At 56.6% G+C, this 17827-nt stretch overlaps 1 protein-coding gene across 8 annotated transcripts in view; it reads right to left on the bottom strand.

Moving 5' to 3' along the window:
- The window catches only part of ADCYAP1R1 (ADCYAP receptor type I), a 52773-nt gene that overhangs the window by 27473 nt on the left and 7473 nt on the right, over positions 1-17827 (bottom strand). For 7 of the 8 annotated variants that reach the window (XM_015589461.2, XM_015589465.2, XM_015589463.2 and 4 more), the window contains exons 2-6: positions 15011-15149; positions 13416-13521; positions 4318-4425; positions 1537-1557; positions 442-483 (exon numbers count right to left, since the gene is read on the bottom strand). In XM_015589461.2, coding sequence (XP_015444947.1) covers positions 442-483; positions 1537-1557; positions 4318-4425; positions 13416-13521; positions 15011-15061 — 328 coding nt within the window. In that variant the 5' untranslated portion in view covers positions 15062-15149. The remainder of the gene's footprint in view (positions 1-441; positions 484-1536; positions 1558-4317; positions 4426-13415; positions 13522-15010; positions 15150-17827) is intronic. The other variant, XM_015589464.2, reaches the window with a different exon arrangement.

Here is a 17827-nt window from a genome sequence, read left to right as displayed (position 1 = left end):
GCTCCAGACCAACCCGTCGGGGTCACCTGGGACACTGGCTACAAATGCGCATCCTCAGACCCCACCAGGGTCCTGAGCGCGGGGCCCAGGAGTCTGAGTTTTAGCAAGCCCATATGCCGATCGTGTGAGAACCACCATTCCGTATGTGGGAGTCCAAAACGATCAGGGGCAACCTAATATTTGAAGTCCACGATGTATTTGGAGTTCACGACGGGATTTCGCGAGATCTCCGCTCCCCTGAAACTGTACACACAGTGTTCTGTCTGAGAACTTGAGTGCAAGTTCCCATGGAGAAAAATAGCAGCTTCATCAGAGGAGGAAAGCGACTGACCAAAGGTCGCACAGCCACAGAGAGGCCTGGAAGAAGGGTCCCCACGCTCACATGTCAGCAGATGCCCTCCCTCCAGCCAGCCCACAGTTGACCCCAGCTTATCTCCTTACCTGAGAGGTCTAAGGAGTTACTGTCCACGAAACCAGGCTCCCCTGCAAAACACAGACATGGGCAGGGGTCAGAAAGCCCAGCCGTCAGCTTGCCAGAGTTGTCCACTGCTGACTGTCCATGATGGACAGCCCGGGCTGCCCCTGATCTGGGGGACAAGGGATGGGATCTCGGCCAAGAGGCAGTCTCGCATACCTTTCTGACACACTGCACATTCTAATGTCAATCTCATTTGCTTTGTTATTTCTGAGACACTCGTGATGGCTGATGACTCAGTTCTCCCCCCGGCCCACAGGAAGTGGAAATGGGGCATTGTCAGGGTGACAGGAGGGCCTCTGGAGCGGGAGAGGAATGAAAAAGGACTACTGGGCCTTTGCAAGTAAAGGGCAAGGAAGAGCAACATGAGCCCTGAGCACAGGTGCTCACCCCCCACCTCAGCCCCCAGGCCGCTCTCCTCAAAGGGGTCCCAGAAATTCCAAAGACGTCATCCTCAGACATTTCTCTCTTTCCTTTTTGACTCACTATTCCCACCTCCGCCCACGCCAACTCTCCTACTAGCAACGAACCCCCATTTCCTCTCTACTTCTCCAAATCCTGTTTCCAAGCTCCGGCTGGCATGCCGCCTCCTCCAGGAAGCCTTCCTTGGCCTTTACGTTATTCTGCCCGCATGCTACATCACTAGGTCTCTTTCGTTCTCCTGCTTGCCGTACATTCCAACTCAGAGGCCACTTGGGGATGTCTGCGTCTGTGTCTGGGCTCACACACACACACACACACACACACACGCACGCACACGCGCACACGCACACACGCACATTCAGGCCCACGTATGCATGTGGGGGCTTCTTCTCTAACCCCTCCCTCCACGTGTTAGTCTCATCTTCCCATATAAGCCCATGGGCATCCTGAGGCCAAGAGCTGTGTCTTCCATCTTCCTGGATCCCTCTAGGATGGCCGAGGGGGAAGGAGGGAAGAACCTGGACCCTGATGAGCCTCTCACTCCACCCCACCCAGTCCCAGCAGTCAGAGCTGGGCTCCTGCTGGACAGACAGATGGACAAACGATAGGCAGTCTGTCCTCTCCAGGGTTCTTCTTACCATTGGTTTCTGTCTCCCAGGCTGAAACCGAGAAAGAGAGAGCACATTAGTGAGAAGGAGGCTGAAGTGGGGTCTGCTCTCACTGGGCCCTCCCGATTACTGACCCCCCTCCAACGCCCAAACTCTGCAGAGGCTCTGCTGGGGACCCGGAGCCATAAGGACTACCTACGAGCTGGGGACCGGCCAGACACCAGAGACTTCTATCTCTCCTCCAGAACGGGACACAGTTAGTAGAAATGAGTATGGGATTTTGGAGGAGAGAGAACAGGGCAGCTCCATCACCTGCAAAGTAGCAACTACTGCAGTGGACGCCACATCCAGCCCTGGGAACCAAGAGGGGCAACGGGCAACGCCATTCCCAACTTTCTAAGTCTCAGGAATCCATCTTTGTGAATAGAGATGCTAAAAAGTCCCACCTTAACGAACCATTAAGAAACAGGTCTAAATAACACATTCATTGTGCAATTGCCAGAGCGAAGGGTAGAGTCTGAAGGGAAGTTTACCCTAAGAAAATCTCATTTTACTGCGGATTCATTTTGCCTTTTCTTTTTTATTGTTGAAAAGAAGCAGTCTTGCCAGAGTACCTGACCCAAAGTAGATTTTGAATAAACTTTAAATAAACAATGAATGAAAAGAGCACCTGAATGGAGGTGGTGACTAACTCGGTTTCTATAGAAATGAGTTAGGGATTGGGCTGAATCGCAGGGCTGCCACGTCCTGCGATTCAGCCCTCATTTTGCCTTTTCTTTTTTATTGTTGAAAAGAAGCAGTCTTGCCAGAGTACCTGACCCAAAGTAGATTTTGAATAAACTTTAAATAAACAATGAATGAAAAGAGCACCTGAATGGAGGTGGTGACTAACTCGGTTTCTATAGAAATGAGTTAGGGATTGGGCTGAATCGCAGGGCTGCCATGTCCTGCGATTCAGCCCAATCCCTAACTCATTCCTATAGAAACCGAGTTAGTCACTGCCTGCCATGTCCTGCGATTCAGCCGAATCCCTAAGTCATTCCTCCAAATCGAGTTAGTCACCGCACCCGCACTCACTGTACCTCGTCCCCATTAGCACTTTCGAAATTTACTTCCTATCCTGTTCAGGACAGGAAGTGGTCGCACCCAGTCCCCTAGCTGTCCCGATGAGGGGAAGTGCAGGGAGGTGAGTCCACTGCATTGTAGCTAAAGCCTGCCTTCCCCGGTCTTGGAACTGGGAGCCCATGGCAGGAGCTTGGCACCCCAACACACTGTCACTGCTGTCACTGGTGTGAAAAAGAATTTGCCTCTATCTCTCACAGACAGGACAGGGGCGCGGCAGGCAGGACTTCAGAGTGGAGTGAAGCTTGGACACTCTCTACTAGAAGGACCCTGGCCGAAGCCTTAGGCAGGTGAAGGAGGAAGCTGAGGCCTAGGTTGCAAGGCACCTGGGCATGGCCACACATGTGACTCAGACCCCTCCTCAAACCAAGGCCCCAACCCAGGGCCAGTGGGTGGTTCCCAGTAAGCCACGTGGCTGGAGCCCAGACCTGCCATCTCTCCCCGCCCAGCTCCGACTCGGCGCCCTCAGCTTGCTGAACTGCTTCCCTTAACACCCATAGGGCTGGGGTGGAGAGCCGGGCTCTGGTTCTAGGCTCTTCCCTGGGTCGGTGTGATGTGGTCAGACATCAGCCTTCTTTGGGCATCACGAGGCCTCAGCTGAAGGCGGGAAGAGCCCTGGAGAGCCCACCAGAGTCACACCCAAGGGAGAGATGCAGCCTCAGACTCCTCCCCATAAAGATGTGGTCATCAAGGCCTAGTGTCCGTGGGCAGAGCACTGCCCTCTCCCCTGCCCCATATCCCTATATCCTGAGCCTCAAAGCTCAGCCACTGCCCACCCTAAAGACTCCCACATCGGTCCGGGGCCCCTCGACACCTCCACGGCACTTCAGTAGCTCCTCCCCCACCATGCACACCAAGCACAGACACGCCCACGCTGAGCTCTGCACAACTGTACCCGCTTAGCCTCCCTTCACACACCGGCCACCCAATCCGGCATCTGTAAGTCACACTGCTCCTGTGTGTCCACTGTCCTCTCACTGGCAGTCCAGAAGCCGCCGGGGGGCAGGACTCCCAGCAACTCCTCTCCTGAGCCCTCCCTGAGGGCAGCGAGGACCAAGAACACGCTTTGCTCCAGGCACATAGTGTGCACTGACGCACTGTGAGCCTCTGGGGCCCTGCGCCTATACCGAACTAAGCAGGTGCGCGAGTGTGGACGTGAGCCAGCGTCTTGTGTCCAGCTGCCTGAGGGTGACTCCTTGTGCGTCCATGCCTGTGTGTCTCTCTGCACCCCTGGGCATCTCTATAGGAGTGACCATGATAACAACATCAGCTAACAGTTACTGCTGGACTTTAACACGCGCCCAGCTCTGCGCTGAACGATGCCCACGTGCATCTCTCAGTTCTCCAGCCACCACGCCACGTTCCCATTTGACAGACTAGGGAACAGGGGACAGAGGGGCGAATGCCTTGCTCAAGGTCCCCAGCTGGGTCAGTGATCGAGGCCACGTCTGAGAGCCCAGCCCTGTCTCACCCACGATGACGTATCTCCACGTGGACCTGGGAGCCATGTCTGAGGGCAAGCTCCATGTCCCTGTGTGCATGAGCTCGGTGGTTTCATGCCCCTCCAGCTCTTGAGCTCTGGAGCAGGGACTATCTGCCTACAGGGCACCCTGTGTCCTTGGTACTTGTTCCAGGAAAGGCTGGGGCTGCATTGAGTGTGGCCTGCACAGGCCCTTGGGGGAAACCCACCTTGGTCTGGATTGAGGATTTGGAAGAGTTCGGGGCAGCTGACCAGGACCATCTCGCCCACGTGGGCGGGCTTCCAGCACGTGATGTTGTCCCACATCCCGGGGCAGCCTGTGCGAGAGAGAGCACGGTGAGCAGTGAACAGCTCTCAGTGGGCTCATCACCTCAATGCCTCAACATGGTCCCTCTGGCCCAGTCTTTGCTTTTCACTCCGGCACAGTGGGTGCGGGGGAGTCAATGGGATGGGAGTTCACCAGGAAAAGGACACGAAGAGAGAAGAACATAGATGAGGAAGCCCTAAGGACCCCCTACTTACGGGGCGGACAGAGGAAGAACATGTAGCGATGTGATCATGACAGACAGGCAAAGGCAGAGAGGGTGGAGGGTCCAACAGCAGAGCAGTTTCTGGAAGGGTCCGCATCCTGCTGAGGAGTCTATAAACACCGGCTGTGGAGAGGGCTACTCTGCCACATAAGGGACAGCCAGCAGGTGACCGGCAGCGTCCCACTGCACGGGGCTGTGGTGAGGGTTAATGAGCTCACATGCGTCAAGCTCTCAGAAGAGCACGGGGCTCGCTCGGTGCCCGCTCCCTACTGTTATTATCAATAGTTTCGTAATTTCGGTTAGGTGTTCCCGGAAATCATTCCCTCGAGAGAGGCCTGGGCGGGGAGAGGAAACTAGAGCCCCAAAAGGTGAGAAGAAAGGCCAGCGGAGGGCTCGCGGCCAGGTCAGGGGAAGCCTGGGCAGGCGCTGGGCAGGGAACGGGCCGGGGGCAGGCCTTGTGAGCTCACGGCCTCTCTGCTGGGTCCATGACTGACGGTCGGGTGCTGTTTGGACCAGAAGTGATCTGTCTCTCAGAATTCAGACCTGGCTATTATGGAAGTCACACCCAGTCACAGTGGCCTACGACATTCTGCTCCCGAAACGACCGAGCCTGGGAGCCCAAAAGGCCGCAGGAATCTCTGAGCAAAGCAAACCAAGACGGTGAAGATGCTGCGGCCACACAGGGGGAGCGTGTCCCAGGTCTCACCGCGACAGCAGGACTCCAGCTGGCACATGGCTGCCTATGACATCACGTCCTTGAAAGGGCCCCAGCCGCATGCCTCTGGCTGGCTGCCAGGGCCTGTGCCGACCGTGGAGCGGCCGTGGATCCTGGCTGTGTCTAGCCCCCGTCCCGGGAGCCCAGTTAACAGACGTTCCCTTAACATGGAACGTCAGGCTCTGGCACGGCCAGCTGCCACTGCCAGCTGATGTTCCTGAGGTCCCAGGGCTCTTTAGATGGAGGTGAGCGGTCACGAGGGCCAGGGGTGGGGTGGCACCAGGGGACGGGGAAGGGGCTCCTGGGTGGAAGGTCAGAGGCGTGGGGCAGGGCGGGGATTCATTCTCCTCACAAGTATCTTCGGAGCCCCCAGCATGTGCCAGGGCCCGCCAGGCCAGGCCCAGCGACACAGTGGTGCAGAAAACACACGTGAGAAGTTTGTGTTTCGGGCAGAGGGAAGGAAGGGCCCGGATGTCCCTTCAGCCATGCATGGCAACCACAAGACTTGAGATTTGTCTGCTCTGGCAAGTCTCTACACCCTCCTCCCTGACTCAGTTTCCCTGTGTGCACACCGAGGGCTGAGCGTCCCTGAGGGTGCTCCTAACTCTGAGTGACCAGAGTCCAAAACAGAAACGGATGCACTCAGGACCCACGGCCGCCCAGAGGATGGCCAGGGAGGCTGCGGCTGCCTCCGCTGGCCGACTGCCAGGACAAGCATCTCCCAAGGGGCACCCACCTGCCGAAGTGCCCGCCACCCCACCCAGTGTGCTGCCACATTCTCAAAGCCCTCCTGGTGCCTCCCGAGGTTCCCAGCCTAGGTCCCCTCCCCAGACCAGAACCCGTAACTCCAGGACCCGATCTCTGCATCTGGGTTTCTATCACTGCGACAGTGGGATGGGATGGGAATTACGTCCCGGGTTCCTGACGCAGAGATCCTCAAACTGCTGGTATTTCCTGAGCGATGGGCTGAGAGGGGCATCTGTGGCCATGCATAAGCCCCTTTCAGCCACACCTCACCTAGGCTAATGAAGTGACTTTTCGAGGATGGGAGTGGGTCCCCAGAGGAACCAACCATGTGATTCGAGGGGTGGAATTTACAGCCCCATCCCTTAACCTCCAGGGAGAGGAGAGGGGCTAGAAATCGAGTTAATCACCGATGGCCAATGACTTAATCAATCATGTCTACATCATGGAACCCCTATGAAAACCCTAAATGTGGGGTTCAGAAGCTTCTGGGCTGGTGGAACACATCCACATGCCGGGAGGTGGTGCACCCCAACTCCACAGAGGCAGAAGCTCTCGCATGTGAGACCGTCCCAGGCCTCACCCCGTGAATATCCTCACCTGGCTGGTCATTCATATTATTTATAACTCTCTTTACAGTAAACAGTGAAGTGTATTTCCCTGTGTATTTTTCCTTGTGTTCTGTGAGCCCCTAGAGCAAATTACTGAACCAATTTGTAGCCACGGCAGACAGACGCGGGGGTAATCTGTGGACCCACAACTTGCAGTTGGCGTCTGAACTTGGGAAGGGGCAGTTTTAAGGGACAGAACCCTTAACTTGTGGGTTCTGTGCTAACTCCAGATAGTTTGCGTCAGAAGTGAATTAATTTGTAGGGACATCCAGTTGGTGTCTGCGGAAAATCGGAGAATTGCTTGGTGTGGAAAGCCCACACCTCTGATGTCAGAAATATGAGCAGAGAACCAGTTTTCCTTCGGGGTACAATGTTCCCGACCCCGTCAAGAGCTCTCAGTCCTCTAGCCTGCATCACTGGCGTCACAGGGGACTCAGGCGGCCTCCTCAGACCTTCCTGGGATGCTCCATTCATATTTCCTTCGCAGTTACTGCTTCCCGGCTTGACCCAGACGGAAAGAGATGCAGGCTCTATCTCCTCTCTCTGTCTTAGTGGAGCCTGTGCTGGTCTCGGGGACCAGCTATGTCTTCCCAGGGACCCTTTCCAGGGAGTTAAGAACAGGATTTGGGCTCCTGAGGGATCCTCGGGTTTTTCTCACTAAAGACAGCAACCCACCCTCCTTCCGCGCCCACAGAACATGTTCAGCTTCCCCATCCTCATCTGTTCTAGACTCCAGTCCCAACACAGCTTAGTTTTGTTGCGCCTGGAAGATTTCAAGATGCCTTTTTTTTTTCTCCTCCTCCTCTTCCTTTTACCCTTTTTTTTATTCTCACTTTCCCCTCCCCCTCCCCTTTATTCACTCATTTATTCAAGAAATATTAAGAGCCTATTATGAGTCAGACGCTGCAGAGCAATACAAGAGTGAATAAAAAACAGCATCGCTCTCTGCTTGCACAGAGCTTACAGTCTGGCAGCCGAGCGAAAGATTTCGGATTTTTTGCTCAGTGCTAGGAGAAGCCCTTGGATGGTGTGTTGCTTTCCTGCTGCTGCTGTAACAAAGCAAACTTAATGGCGCAACCTCTTATCTTACCGTTCTGGAGGTCAGAAGTCTGAAATGGGCCTCACTGAGCTAAAATCAAGGTATCTGCAGGGCCGCGTTTCTTCTGGAAGCTCCAGGGAAGAAACCGTTTCTTTTCTTTTCCAGATTCAAGAGATCAGATGCATTCCTTGCCTTGTGGCCCCTTTCTCCATCTTCAAAGCCAGTAGCCTGGCATCCTCAAGTTTTTCCCCGTCCCTGACCCTCCCGCCTCCTTCTTTCACTTATAAGGACCCTCGTGACTATTCTGTATATACCTGAAAAATCTAAGATACTCTCTCCATCTTAAAGCCCTTAATTCCACCTGCCAAGTCCCTTTTGCCATGGAAGGGAGCACATTCACAGGTTTGGGGGATTAGGACACGGGCGTGTTTGGTAGCAATATTATCCTGCCTCCCACAGATGGGTTTTCAGACAAGCAGTCACATGATCGGGTTCAGCAATGTGGGAAGGTGACATTTCAGGAGCAGGAAAGCAAACGTCTGGATGTGTTTGTCAGGCTATGGCCGTGGTCTGGGAAGGACGGCAGACTCCACGTGGAGACGCGGCAGTCAAGATGCAAAGGAGTTCTGTGTAGGAGAGTCCAGAGGAAGGACTGACGAGGCTTGGGGACAGACTGGCTGGACATGGCCGGTGCGTGTGGCAGTGCTTCTCCCTCTCGCTGGGTTCTCACCAACGCTCAGTGGGTGGAAATGATGAACGAACTGGTCTCAAAGACATTCCCGGAAGCCTCCACACCCTTTCTCTCTCTCTCTCCTCTCTGCGGCATGCTCAGAGGCCACATGTTGAGGGTGGCACAGATGAAAGGGACCTGGATCTCTGAGTGGCCATGTAGGGTCAGGCTCCACCTTCCATCTCTGCTGACCACACTGGCCTGAGACATGTGCGAACGTTAAATGGTACCGTGCTAAGTCTCTGAGACGTGAAGGCTTATTTGTTACTGCAGCACAGTCTAGGCTACCTGACTAATGCCGTGAAGCAGGATGGCACCTGGGTTTCTGGCCTGAGTGTCTGGGTGGAGGAGCCGTTCACCACGGTGAGGAGGACTGAGATGAGTTAAGGAGCAAACGGTGGGGGGAATTAGGCAAGCTGGAACTCAAGAGTTTAGTCTGGGATATATTTAGCTTGAGATGGTGCAAAGAGCCAAGTGGAGCTAGATTTCAAACACGCAGTTAGGGAGAATTCCGGAGTCCAGAGGGGAAGTCAGAGCTGGGCAAAGAGAATGGGGAGCGGCCAGCACAGGGATGCCACGTAGGGCCATGGACTTGGATGCTATGTCTAGTCAAAAAGCGTAGATTTAAGAAGAGAAGAGAAGAGAAGGGGGCCTGGCCCCAACAGAAGAAGAAATACCAACATCAGAAGAGGAGCTGGCAGAGAAGACCGAGGAGGGGTGGCCAGAAACACGAGGAAGCCCGGGGAAGGTCAGTGACTCAGCCGCCAGGAACACATGGTTCAAGGGGCAGACGGTCAAGTGCATCAGACACTGTCGAGAGGCTGGAAAAGTTCCCCTCCGCTTCCTCCCCCTGCAGAGGAGGTCGGAAATGTCTGGGAGAACTCTCTGCTTGGACATCTCCAAAGCTTCCCTATTCATCTCTCCTGTTCTACCCCAATTTACACTAAGTCCTGTGCCCCCTGGCTCAGCCTGTCCCACTGAAAGCCTCTGTGGAACATGGTCACAGGAGTTCAGGCATCGGGGGATTCCTGTTTGCGGGGAGAATGCTGTGCCCACTCTCCGAGGCTGCTCCCACTAAGACAGCCAAGGACAGGCAGCACCTGGCAACAACAGGAGGGACAAGGACCACCGGGCAGGCTGGACAGGAGGGAGAAGGAAAGAGCCATTAGCCTCGACTGGAACAAAATAGGGACCTAATCTCAGGTTGTCATGGAGATGATTTTGTCCAGTTCCACACAGTGTTCAAAATCCGTGAGACCAGGGACACTACAGGTACTCAGACAAAGGCATAGCTTCCCTTTGAGAAGCCGCGCAAGGATGCTTGGGTGTTGTTAGAACGGGCGCCTCATTTTAGTATACAAGTCAGGGGTAAAAAAAGGTTCGATCTACTGAAATTCACTTTACAGCTAATGTTTCTGATCTGTGAAATGAGAAGATCTGCGAGGTCGATGTGCTGGGGGCGGGGGGTGGGCTACAGAGGCAGCGCTCCCCTCGGAGGTCAGTGGTCCTCCCGTGCGGACCCCAGACCAGGTACACACGCCACTGGGAACTTGCCAGAAACGCAGAAGCCCGGGGCCCATCCAGACCCAGAGAGTCAGAAACTCGGGGGCTGGGCCCAGGAGTCTGTGTTAATCGGACCTTCTGGGAGGGTCCGATCGATGCAGGCTCAGGTCAGAGGTGAGGAGGAGTGCCACAGAGCGAGGGTGAGGGTGCCCGCACACCCCACCCCTTCCCCACGCTGGGTGCTGCTTCAGTCTCGGAGCAGCTAGGAGGCACGGACCGGAAGCCGACCTTGCTCTAAGGACGCGGAGTGGAGCCCAGCCGTGGAGAGCCTCCCCTCTTCCGGGCCTCTTCGCCTTTGGAGTGGGGTGGGGCTGGACGAGGCACTGTGCACCCTGGACAGGCCCCAGAGGCTGGGTCAAGCCTGCTTCCTCCTGCTCCCGCCAAGGCCACTGCAGGCCTCCCTCTCCCATCTTCTCCAGAGTCTGGGGGAACCCCAAAGAGAACCACACCCGACCAGCCCTGCTTAAATGCAGGGAAGGCCTCCAGGCTGACGGAAGCCTGCAGCCCTGCAAAGAGGAGGTGCTGGCCGGACTTGTCCTGGGAGGCAGGCTGAGCAGACAGAACAAAGCAGCCAGCTCAGCAGGCGGTGCCTGCGACCTGCGTGGGTTTGGGGACCTCAGGAGCGGAGGCTCAGGTTCCCACGCAGAGGAGTCCTTTTTCCTTCTGTCTGGCACCGGAGCCTGCAGCACAAAGGGCACCCCCCGCCGGGGCGGCAGACCTGGGCCCTGTCCCAGAGCTGGCTCGGCCCTCTGTGTGATTTGGCTAGTGACTGCAGCCTCTCTGTGTGTCACATGACAGAGCTGGACTCAGTGTTGTCTCAAGTCCCATTTAGCATTCAGGGGTTTGGAATGAGGGACAAAACCACTAAATATTTCTCCTCAATAACGGTCTGAAGAAACATCTTTAAAACCTCCCAAGGATTCTGCAGACAAATCGACCTGGTCAGGAGGCCTGCTTCCACCCCCCATTACCTCATCCATATTGCCTGCCCCCCTCACCTGCTTAGCTCCTGTGCCTCTGTCCCTTGGCTTCTACTCTGAAGGCCACTAAACACATTACCATGTGACGTTCTCAGGACCAGCGAGGGACAAGGGTTTGATGGGTGCAGGTGCCTTCCTTGGAGCCTGCCACTGTCCCTCCGACCATACACACAGTGCCAGGGGCACACCTCACCTCTAACAGCTCAGGAGTGTTGGGTTTAAAGGATCATGGGGAGATATACAAAATACGTATAAACACATTAAAAATATATAAAAGCAATGCTGGGAATTCAAACTCACAGTCACCAGCACAAATTTTCTTTTTTCGTTTGCAACTGTGTTTCAGGGACATTGGCTCACCTATAGTTGGTTAGCATTCTGTGCACAGTGCATGTGCCTGGGGACAGAGAAGGGGTACAGCAGGAGGGCTGGCCTCTCTCAAGTCACCCCAAGCACAGATTAATCATCCAACACACAGCTGTTGATTCTTTGCTACACTCTGACTCTGGGCCCCCTGCCTGGCTTACCTGCACCCCGTGGGCCACCCTCTGGCCTGAGATGGCATGAGCACTTCGGGGGAGGCTCTCCTCTGGACGAATCAGTGGTTCTCAAATTTGGACACGCTTTAGAATCATCCGGAGGCTTTTAACACATGCCTTCAACAAGCCCCCCGCCCCAGCGCTGATCACGCGGGTCTGGGACGGGCATCTTAAATGTTCCCCAGAGTTCTCGTGTGCCACACAGCACAGCGACAGGGATCACCGTCCATACTGCATGAACAGGTTTACTCTGAACTCAAGGATGCTCCAGGACCAGGCCTAAGGCTTCCCTCAGGCCCTAGCAAACCCTCCCCTGGCAGCTGACAGCACAGTCAACATCCCCCCAGAACTTCAGCACCGGGAAGGTACTCGGAGGCCACCTGTTCTGAAGTCCCCTTGAGAAGGTGCTCCTCCAACCTCCGCGTGCCGGCAAAGCCCCTGCAAGACCACAGGCCTGAAGCGAGCGGAGCTGGACACTCCTTGGAGCCCGCCACTGTCCCCTCTAACCGCTTCGTCCTCTTCCAGCCCAGGGCTCCGCAAAGCGCTGTGCCATTCACCCCACCTCCCAGCTCTACCGCTCCCTCCTGGATGCTTCTTATTGCTTAACCCCAAATGCAGCTGCGACCTGAGATGCAGGAGGCAGGACACCTGGGTTCCAGGCCCACCTCGAGGCTCCACCTTCCCATCCCCTAGACCAGCTCCTTGGACCAGATGTTTTTCTGGCCTCCAGCAACTGGGCGCCCATCTGGACTGCCTGCCTTGGTTTCCCCAGCTGCTGGGGCCTAGAATCCACTTGCAGCCTCAGTCAGGGCTGAGCCGGAGCTCATCTGGAGGCAAAGGCCAGCATGGCTGGGAGCAGCTCCATTACCAGTTAATGTTTGCCGACTGGCCGGGGAGCTCAGCCCGGAGGGACCGTTACACATAACTGGGCTGCAGATTAATCACGTATTTAAACAGATGGTGCTCAGAAAGAGCTCCCTGTAACCGGGGAGGAAAAGCGGATCCCTCCGATGTGGGCAGAGAGCCCCACTCGGCCACTCCGAGGCACAAGTGAGGCTGGCGAGGCCTCCAGTGAGGCCCCCACTCCTGAATCCCATCTCCCCACGTGCACCCTCTCCCTGGCCCCGCTGGGAGTCTGGGAGCCAAGGGCGCCTCCGGGTCCCACAGCGAGAGAGTTGGGAGAAGGGCTCTCAGCTGGAGGCCATGCCACTCCCTTGGGACCTTTGGAAATGTCGTGAGACATTCTGGGTTGTCACGCGCATCTAACAAGAAGCCTTGGGCTGCTGAATGTCCTGCGGGGTGAGGCCCACTCCGGCACGAGAAGCCAGCAGCCCTCTCCGTGCTGACAGCGCTCCCTGGAGAAGCACTGCAGCGGACAGGTTAGGACGGGGGTTCCCGCTGCCGCCTCGTTCTCTGGCTTCTGACAAGTGAGCAGACCGACGAGGTGGGAAAGGACCCCACACCTCCCGCCTTGGGTTGACCAGGTGCTCGCCAGCTCGCGCACCTGCAGCAGCTGTGCCCCTGGTGCCACAAGGCCTAGGCTGCCTGCTAAGGAGCTCTCTGGCAGCCACGGCCCAGCCCAAACACCAGAACCCGTGGGATCGAAGGCGGCCACCTCCATCCACCCAGAACAGCCCCTTCCAGAGAGAGCAGGCCGTCCCCAAAGAGGGGCGACCCCAGCGCCACTGTCCAGGGCAGATCCAGAATGCCATGGCCCCAAAGGCTTTCTGAAGCATCCAGGGACTGGTACCCTCTGCCATTCTCTATGAGGTAGCTGGAGGTTGGGACAGCAGTCCTGAAGGCCGGCCTGGATATGCTAGGGACGCCTTATCCGCCCCGCCCGCCGCCCTGCTCACCTGGGGAGGAGTCATTCAAGCCCATCAGGTCGTTCGCCCTCTGGATCTTCTCCAGACACATGGCTTCCTCCTTCCTGAAGATGCAGTCCGAGTGCATGGCGGTGGTCTGCGGGGACACGTGGGTTGGATGTGGGAGAGAGCAGAGGGAGGTTCACGTACAAGCGCTGCTCCCTAGGCCCCAGGGGAAGTTGGGGGGTGGGGTCAGGAGCAGGAAGCAGGTAGTGACAGAGACTTCGGGGCCAGCAGGGGCCCTCACCTCCACTCTGTCTTAGATCCCACGTCTTCTCCACCAACTCAGCGTCAGCCTTTGGGAGGACCCACCCCCTCCCCGGGTCTCAGTTTCTATGTCTTGTCATAATAGCAGCAAACACATCTCCAGCACTTTACTATGTGCGTGCATTATTGTTACGGATATGTATATACCTGTATATATGTACGTATTTCAATAGTATTGCAAAGTACGTACTATTTTTACCATTTCTCACTTTACAGATGTGAAACTTAAGCACAGAGCTGTTAAGTAACTTGCTCAAAGTCACACAGCTTCATAGATTGTACAGCCAGGATGCGACCCCAGGCAGTCCGGCTCTAGAGACCACGAGGCTACTACCGCACATTAGGGGAGCTGGCAGAGGGTGAGAGAGCGGAGGGGCAGAGGAGTTCAGTCTCTCTCTCCTCTGGGGGCTCCTGGAGGAGGTGCACCGCCAGGAGCTGGGGGCAAAGGCGCAGCAGCGGCATTCAGTGGGCCTACCTACCAGCCACTCTCGTTTACTCTCGCCCACTCGACAAAGGCAGAAACTGAGGCTCAGAGAAGGTAAGAAGCTCTCGCCCGAGCTCCCACAGCTCGTTAGTGGATTCAAGCGCAGGACCCAGGGACTTCAAAGCCCACAAATTGCTATCGTGACAGTCATGTCTCAGTGCTGTCACTAACTCAAAGCTCCAGGTCAGGAATGGTTCCGTAAGGGATGTCAGCAATGGAGGCAGGCACCAGGCATCCGAGCGGCCAAGGGCGGTGTTCAGGGCTCCCGTCTAGCCCCGACTGCTCACAGATGTGCGGGCGGCTTCCAGGGACGGGCCTCTCTGTGGTCACACAGTGATGCGGGGCAGAGGCAGGACTCCCATCCAGGGCTCTGAAGACAGCTGTGTCCAGCGCCAGGCTGTATTCCCAGCCTGAGGGGCTGGGGCCAACCCGGGGAACCCACCCTACCCCATTGCTCTAGAAGAGACATGAGCAGAGAACAGGCTCCTGAGCTCGAATCTGGCAGAGACTTGGGGGCTAGGAATGGGATCAAAAGAGCCTCTGCAGCCCTGACCAGGGACCCTACATCCAGTTGAGCAGGTCGTGTACTGCACAACGCTAAAGACTGTCACGCATGTCCCCATCGCAATAGATTTGTGAACTGTGTAACAATTTCTGGTCAAATCAGCAGATGGTTTGGAGAAGGGGCATCTTTTCTAATTCAATGGTGCTGGATGGTCCAGTGAGGGTACTGGCTTGGCTGAGGGAACCCAAAAGACACCGGTTCTTTGGGATGGGGGCTCAGGTGAGCCTGGGGCTCCAGCTGGTCATGAAGTGGAGGCTCCTGGGTCCTTACCATAGGCAGCAGGAGGAGAGCAGCCAGGGAGGCCCGCACGATGCTGGCCATGATGCTTCTCACCCAGAAGGAGGCTCAAGCCAGCACTTCCTGTCTCTGACTCGGAGCAGCCGCTGGTCAGCCCCAAGGTGTCTAGGGGCTAGAAAGAAAGGCAAGGCATGAATCCTGTGGGCAGTGTCAGAGTTGGGGCAGGGATACACTGCCCTTCCTCCTGACCCCTCCCCTACCTGCAGCAAGGCTCTCAGCCTCCACGGGGAACCCCCCCAAGCCTTCATTCAGGCCATTCTTGATTCTCCTGTCCCACAAACATCTGCTAAGCACCCCCTCAGTGCTGGGCACAGGGCATACGGCGGGGAGCGTGCCGGCTCAGGCCGCTGTCTACTGGCATGGCCCAGAGGGCTTTCTCCTCTGCGGTAGATGACTCACTCTGTCCCCAAAGCTCCCTCCACAGTGACAGAGTTTTAGCTGTCACATCTATGTCTGCCTGGAGAGGGCATTTCCCAGTCCCTCCTGCTCTCAGGTGAGGGCATGTGATGAAGTTCCCACGTATAGAATGAGGGTGACAGAAACATGTCACCCTCACCATTTGCCCGTAAAGCACTTCTGCGCCTTCGGCCTTCCCAGACGCCTGACCCACCCCAGCTTCAACGGTGCAGCCGGAAGAACGCCTGAGAGGCGGGAAGCAACACTCCGAAAGAACCCAGAGTGATCAAGTGGAGCTGGGCCACTCCACCAGCTCCAGGCCGCTCCGTGAGGAAGAACCACGCTGCCAGCTTGCATGCTCACAGAGGGACGCCTTGTTCCCGCCGCCGAGCCTGGTGCCCGAACAAACACGGCCTCCCCTCACCCGGACTCAGCCCGCTTGGCCTCCAGGATAAAGCCTCTACCTCTGCCACATACGGAGTGACTGCTGAAGAGTGTGCTCGGCTCAGAGCTGCAGGAGCTCCAAGAGCGGCAGTCCGTGAGGACTGGGGCCACTACGGGGGATGACGAGGTTCGGGGAGTTGAGTGAGGGGAACGTGGTAGCACATTCCCAGGGGAAGAATCTGGGCTGCTTCTAAAACCGATCATTAACGAACATCTCCTTCACGCCCCCGACTCCACATCTGGGTCTCTATCCTAGAGAAACGTTTGCACTTGTACAAAAAGAAGCATATGTAAGGATATTCACTGCGGCATCGTTTAAAATGGCAGCAACAGCAAAAAACGGGGCAACAAAGCACGCGTCAAGCAGGCACTGTTAACAGGCCCTGCCTAGCCGTTCAATGGAATACTACACAGTAATTTAAAATTTATTTTTATTACTATGAAGTTATTAAAAAGATTGAGTAGGCCTGTGTCAGGGCCACCACTTACCCCCAGGTGCCTGGTTCAGGAAGCCCAGCGGGGCTGCGGCCTGACCATTAGTCCTTACACACCCCCCACTAGTGGGCAGAGCTGCCGTCACCCTAGGGCCTTTGTGCCCTGGCTCTCTACCCGCCCACGCATCCCTCCCTCTCTCTCTCCTCACCTCTCCAAGCTGCCCTCTCTAAGCTCAACTGGGTGACAATCGAGCACCCAAAAAGGTGACAGAAAACCAGCCACAAGAAGGTTCTATGAAAGGAGCCCTATCTTCCCCCCCGCTGCCCCGTCTGCTCAGGGCCCGCTCAGAGATGCTCTGGGATGTGCCCTGTGAAGTCCAGGAGGCCGTGCGGATGCTGGCCCCGCCTCTCCCCGGCAGCTCAGGAAGGACTGTGCAGGATGGGGAAGCACTGGCCCCAGCACCCCTAGGCACCCGAGGCACTGGCTCTGCAGCACACTCAAGTTTCAGTCTCCGCACACACCCCCAGGGCCCTCCACACCCCCGGTGGTCACGGGCTGCCACTGGCATGACCCAGCACTGGTGGTCCCCAGGGGGCTCAGTCCCATCCACTCTCCCTGGGGAGCCCAAGGTCCTGTCTGACCTGCCTGGCCCACCCGTCAGATGCTAGAGGCCACGTCTCTCAGAGGGCTGAGAGAAGCCCCCACAAAGCAGAAGGCCTCTGAGATCTGGAGCTGACTCTCCCGCACTTGGGACAACATCAGGCTAAAGGCAGCTGAGGTGTGAAGTCAGGAAGGCCTCCACCCAGTGCAGTGCTGGGGGCCTCCAGCACTCCCATCGGCCCCTCCGGCAAGGGTGCCAGCAGCCTCGGCCAGCAGCCTGGGCCCGCGTTCTGGTCCACAATCCAGAGCCTTTGTTTCCACGGGTCAGCTTTCTCAGCAGAGGAAGGTGACTCCTCGGACTGCCTCATGGCTAGCCGGGCCCAAACAAGAGCCAGAGGAGGGAAATGGCCTATGTCACCAAGTGGACACACAGTGCCCCTTAAAGACCATCTCATTTGTACTCCCAGCAAGGTGCCACCAGAAACATCAGCCAGCTGCTGCCTCCAGCTCTTGAGGGTCACCTCTGCCTTGGGGCACAGGGAAATCTTCCAGGAGGAGGAGGAGGAGGAACACTCGGATGAAATCAGAGCTCCCTGCTCTCAGCAACAGCAGTACGCCCTCCTTCAGGACGGGGGTCCCCCAAATGGAGACTCACTGCCTCATCCCCCTGCCCTGCTGGCCCAGCACTCAATGTTGGGGGCGCATGAGACCACTGAGGAGCACCTAAAATCACCCCTGCCCGACTGAGTTGGCCCTCTGGGGATGGTGCCTGGACATCGGTGTTGTTTAAAGCTCTCCAGGTAACTCTCATGTAATGTGGGATCATAACCTTTATGAGAACCAAGAGAGCTGGCCGCGAGGGCTAGTGGCCTCCACGGCTGGGGCTGCAGTAGAGGTCAAGTGGGTGGCAGTGAG

This window comes from Pteropus alecto, unplaced genomic scaffold (genome assembly GCF_000325575.1).
Source record: "Pteropus alecto unplaced genomic scaffold, ASM32557v1 scaffold21, whole genome shotgun sequence".
In the NCBI taxonomy this organism is placed as follows: Eukaryota; Metazoa; Chordata; class Mammalia; order Chiroptera; family Pteropodidae; genus Pteropus; species Pteropus alecto.
This window is presented reverse-complemented; position numbering and strand designations above follow the sequence as displayed.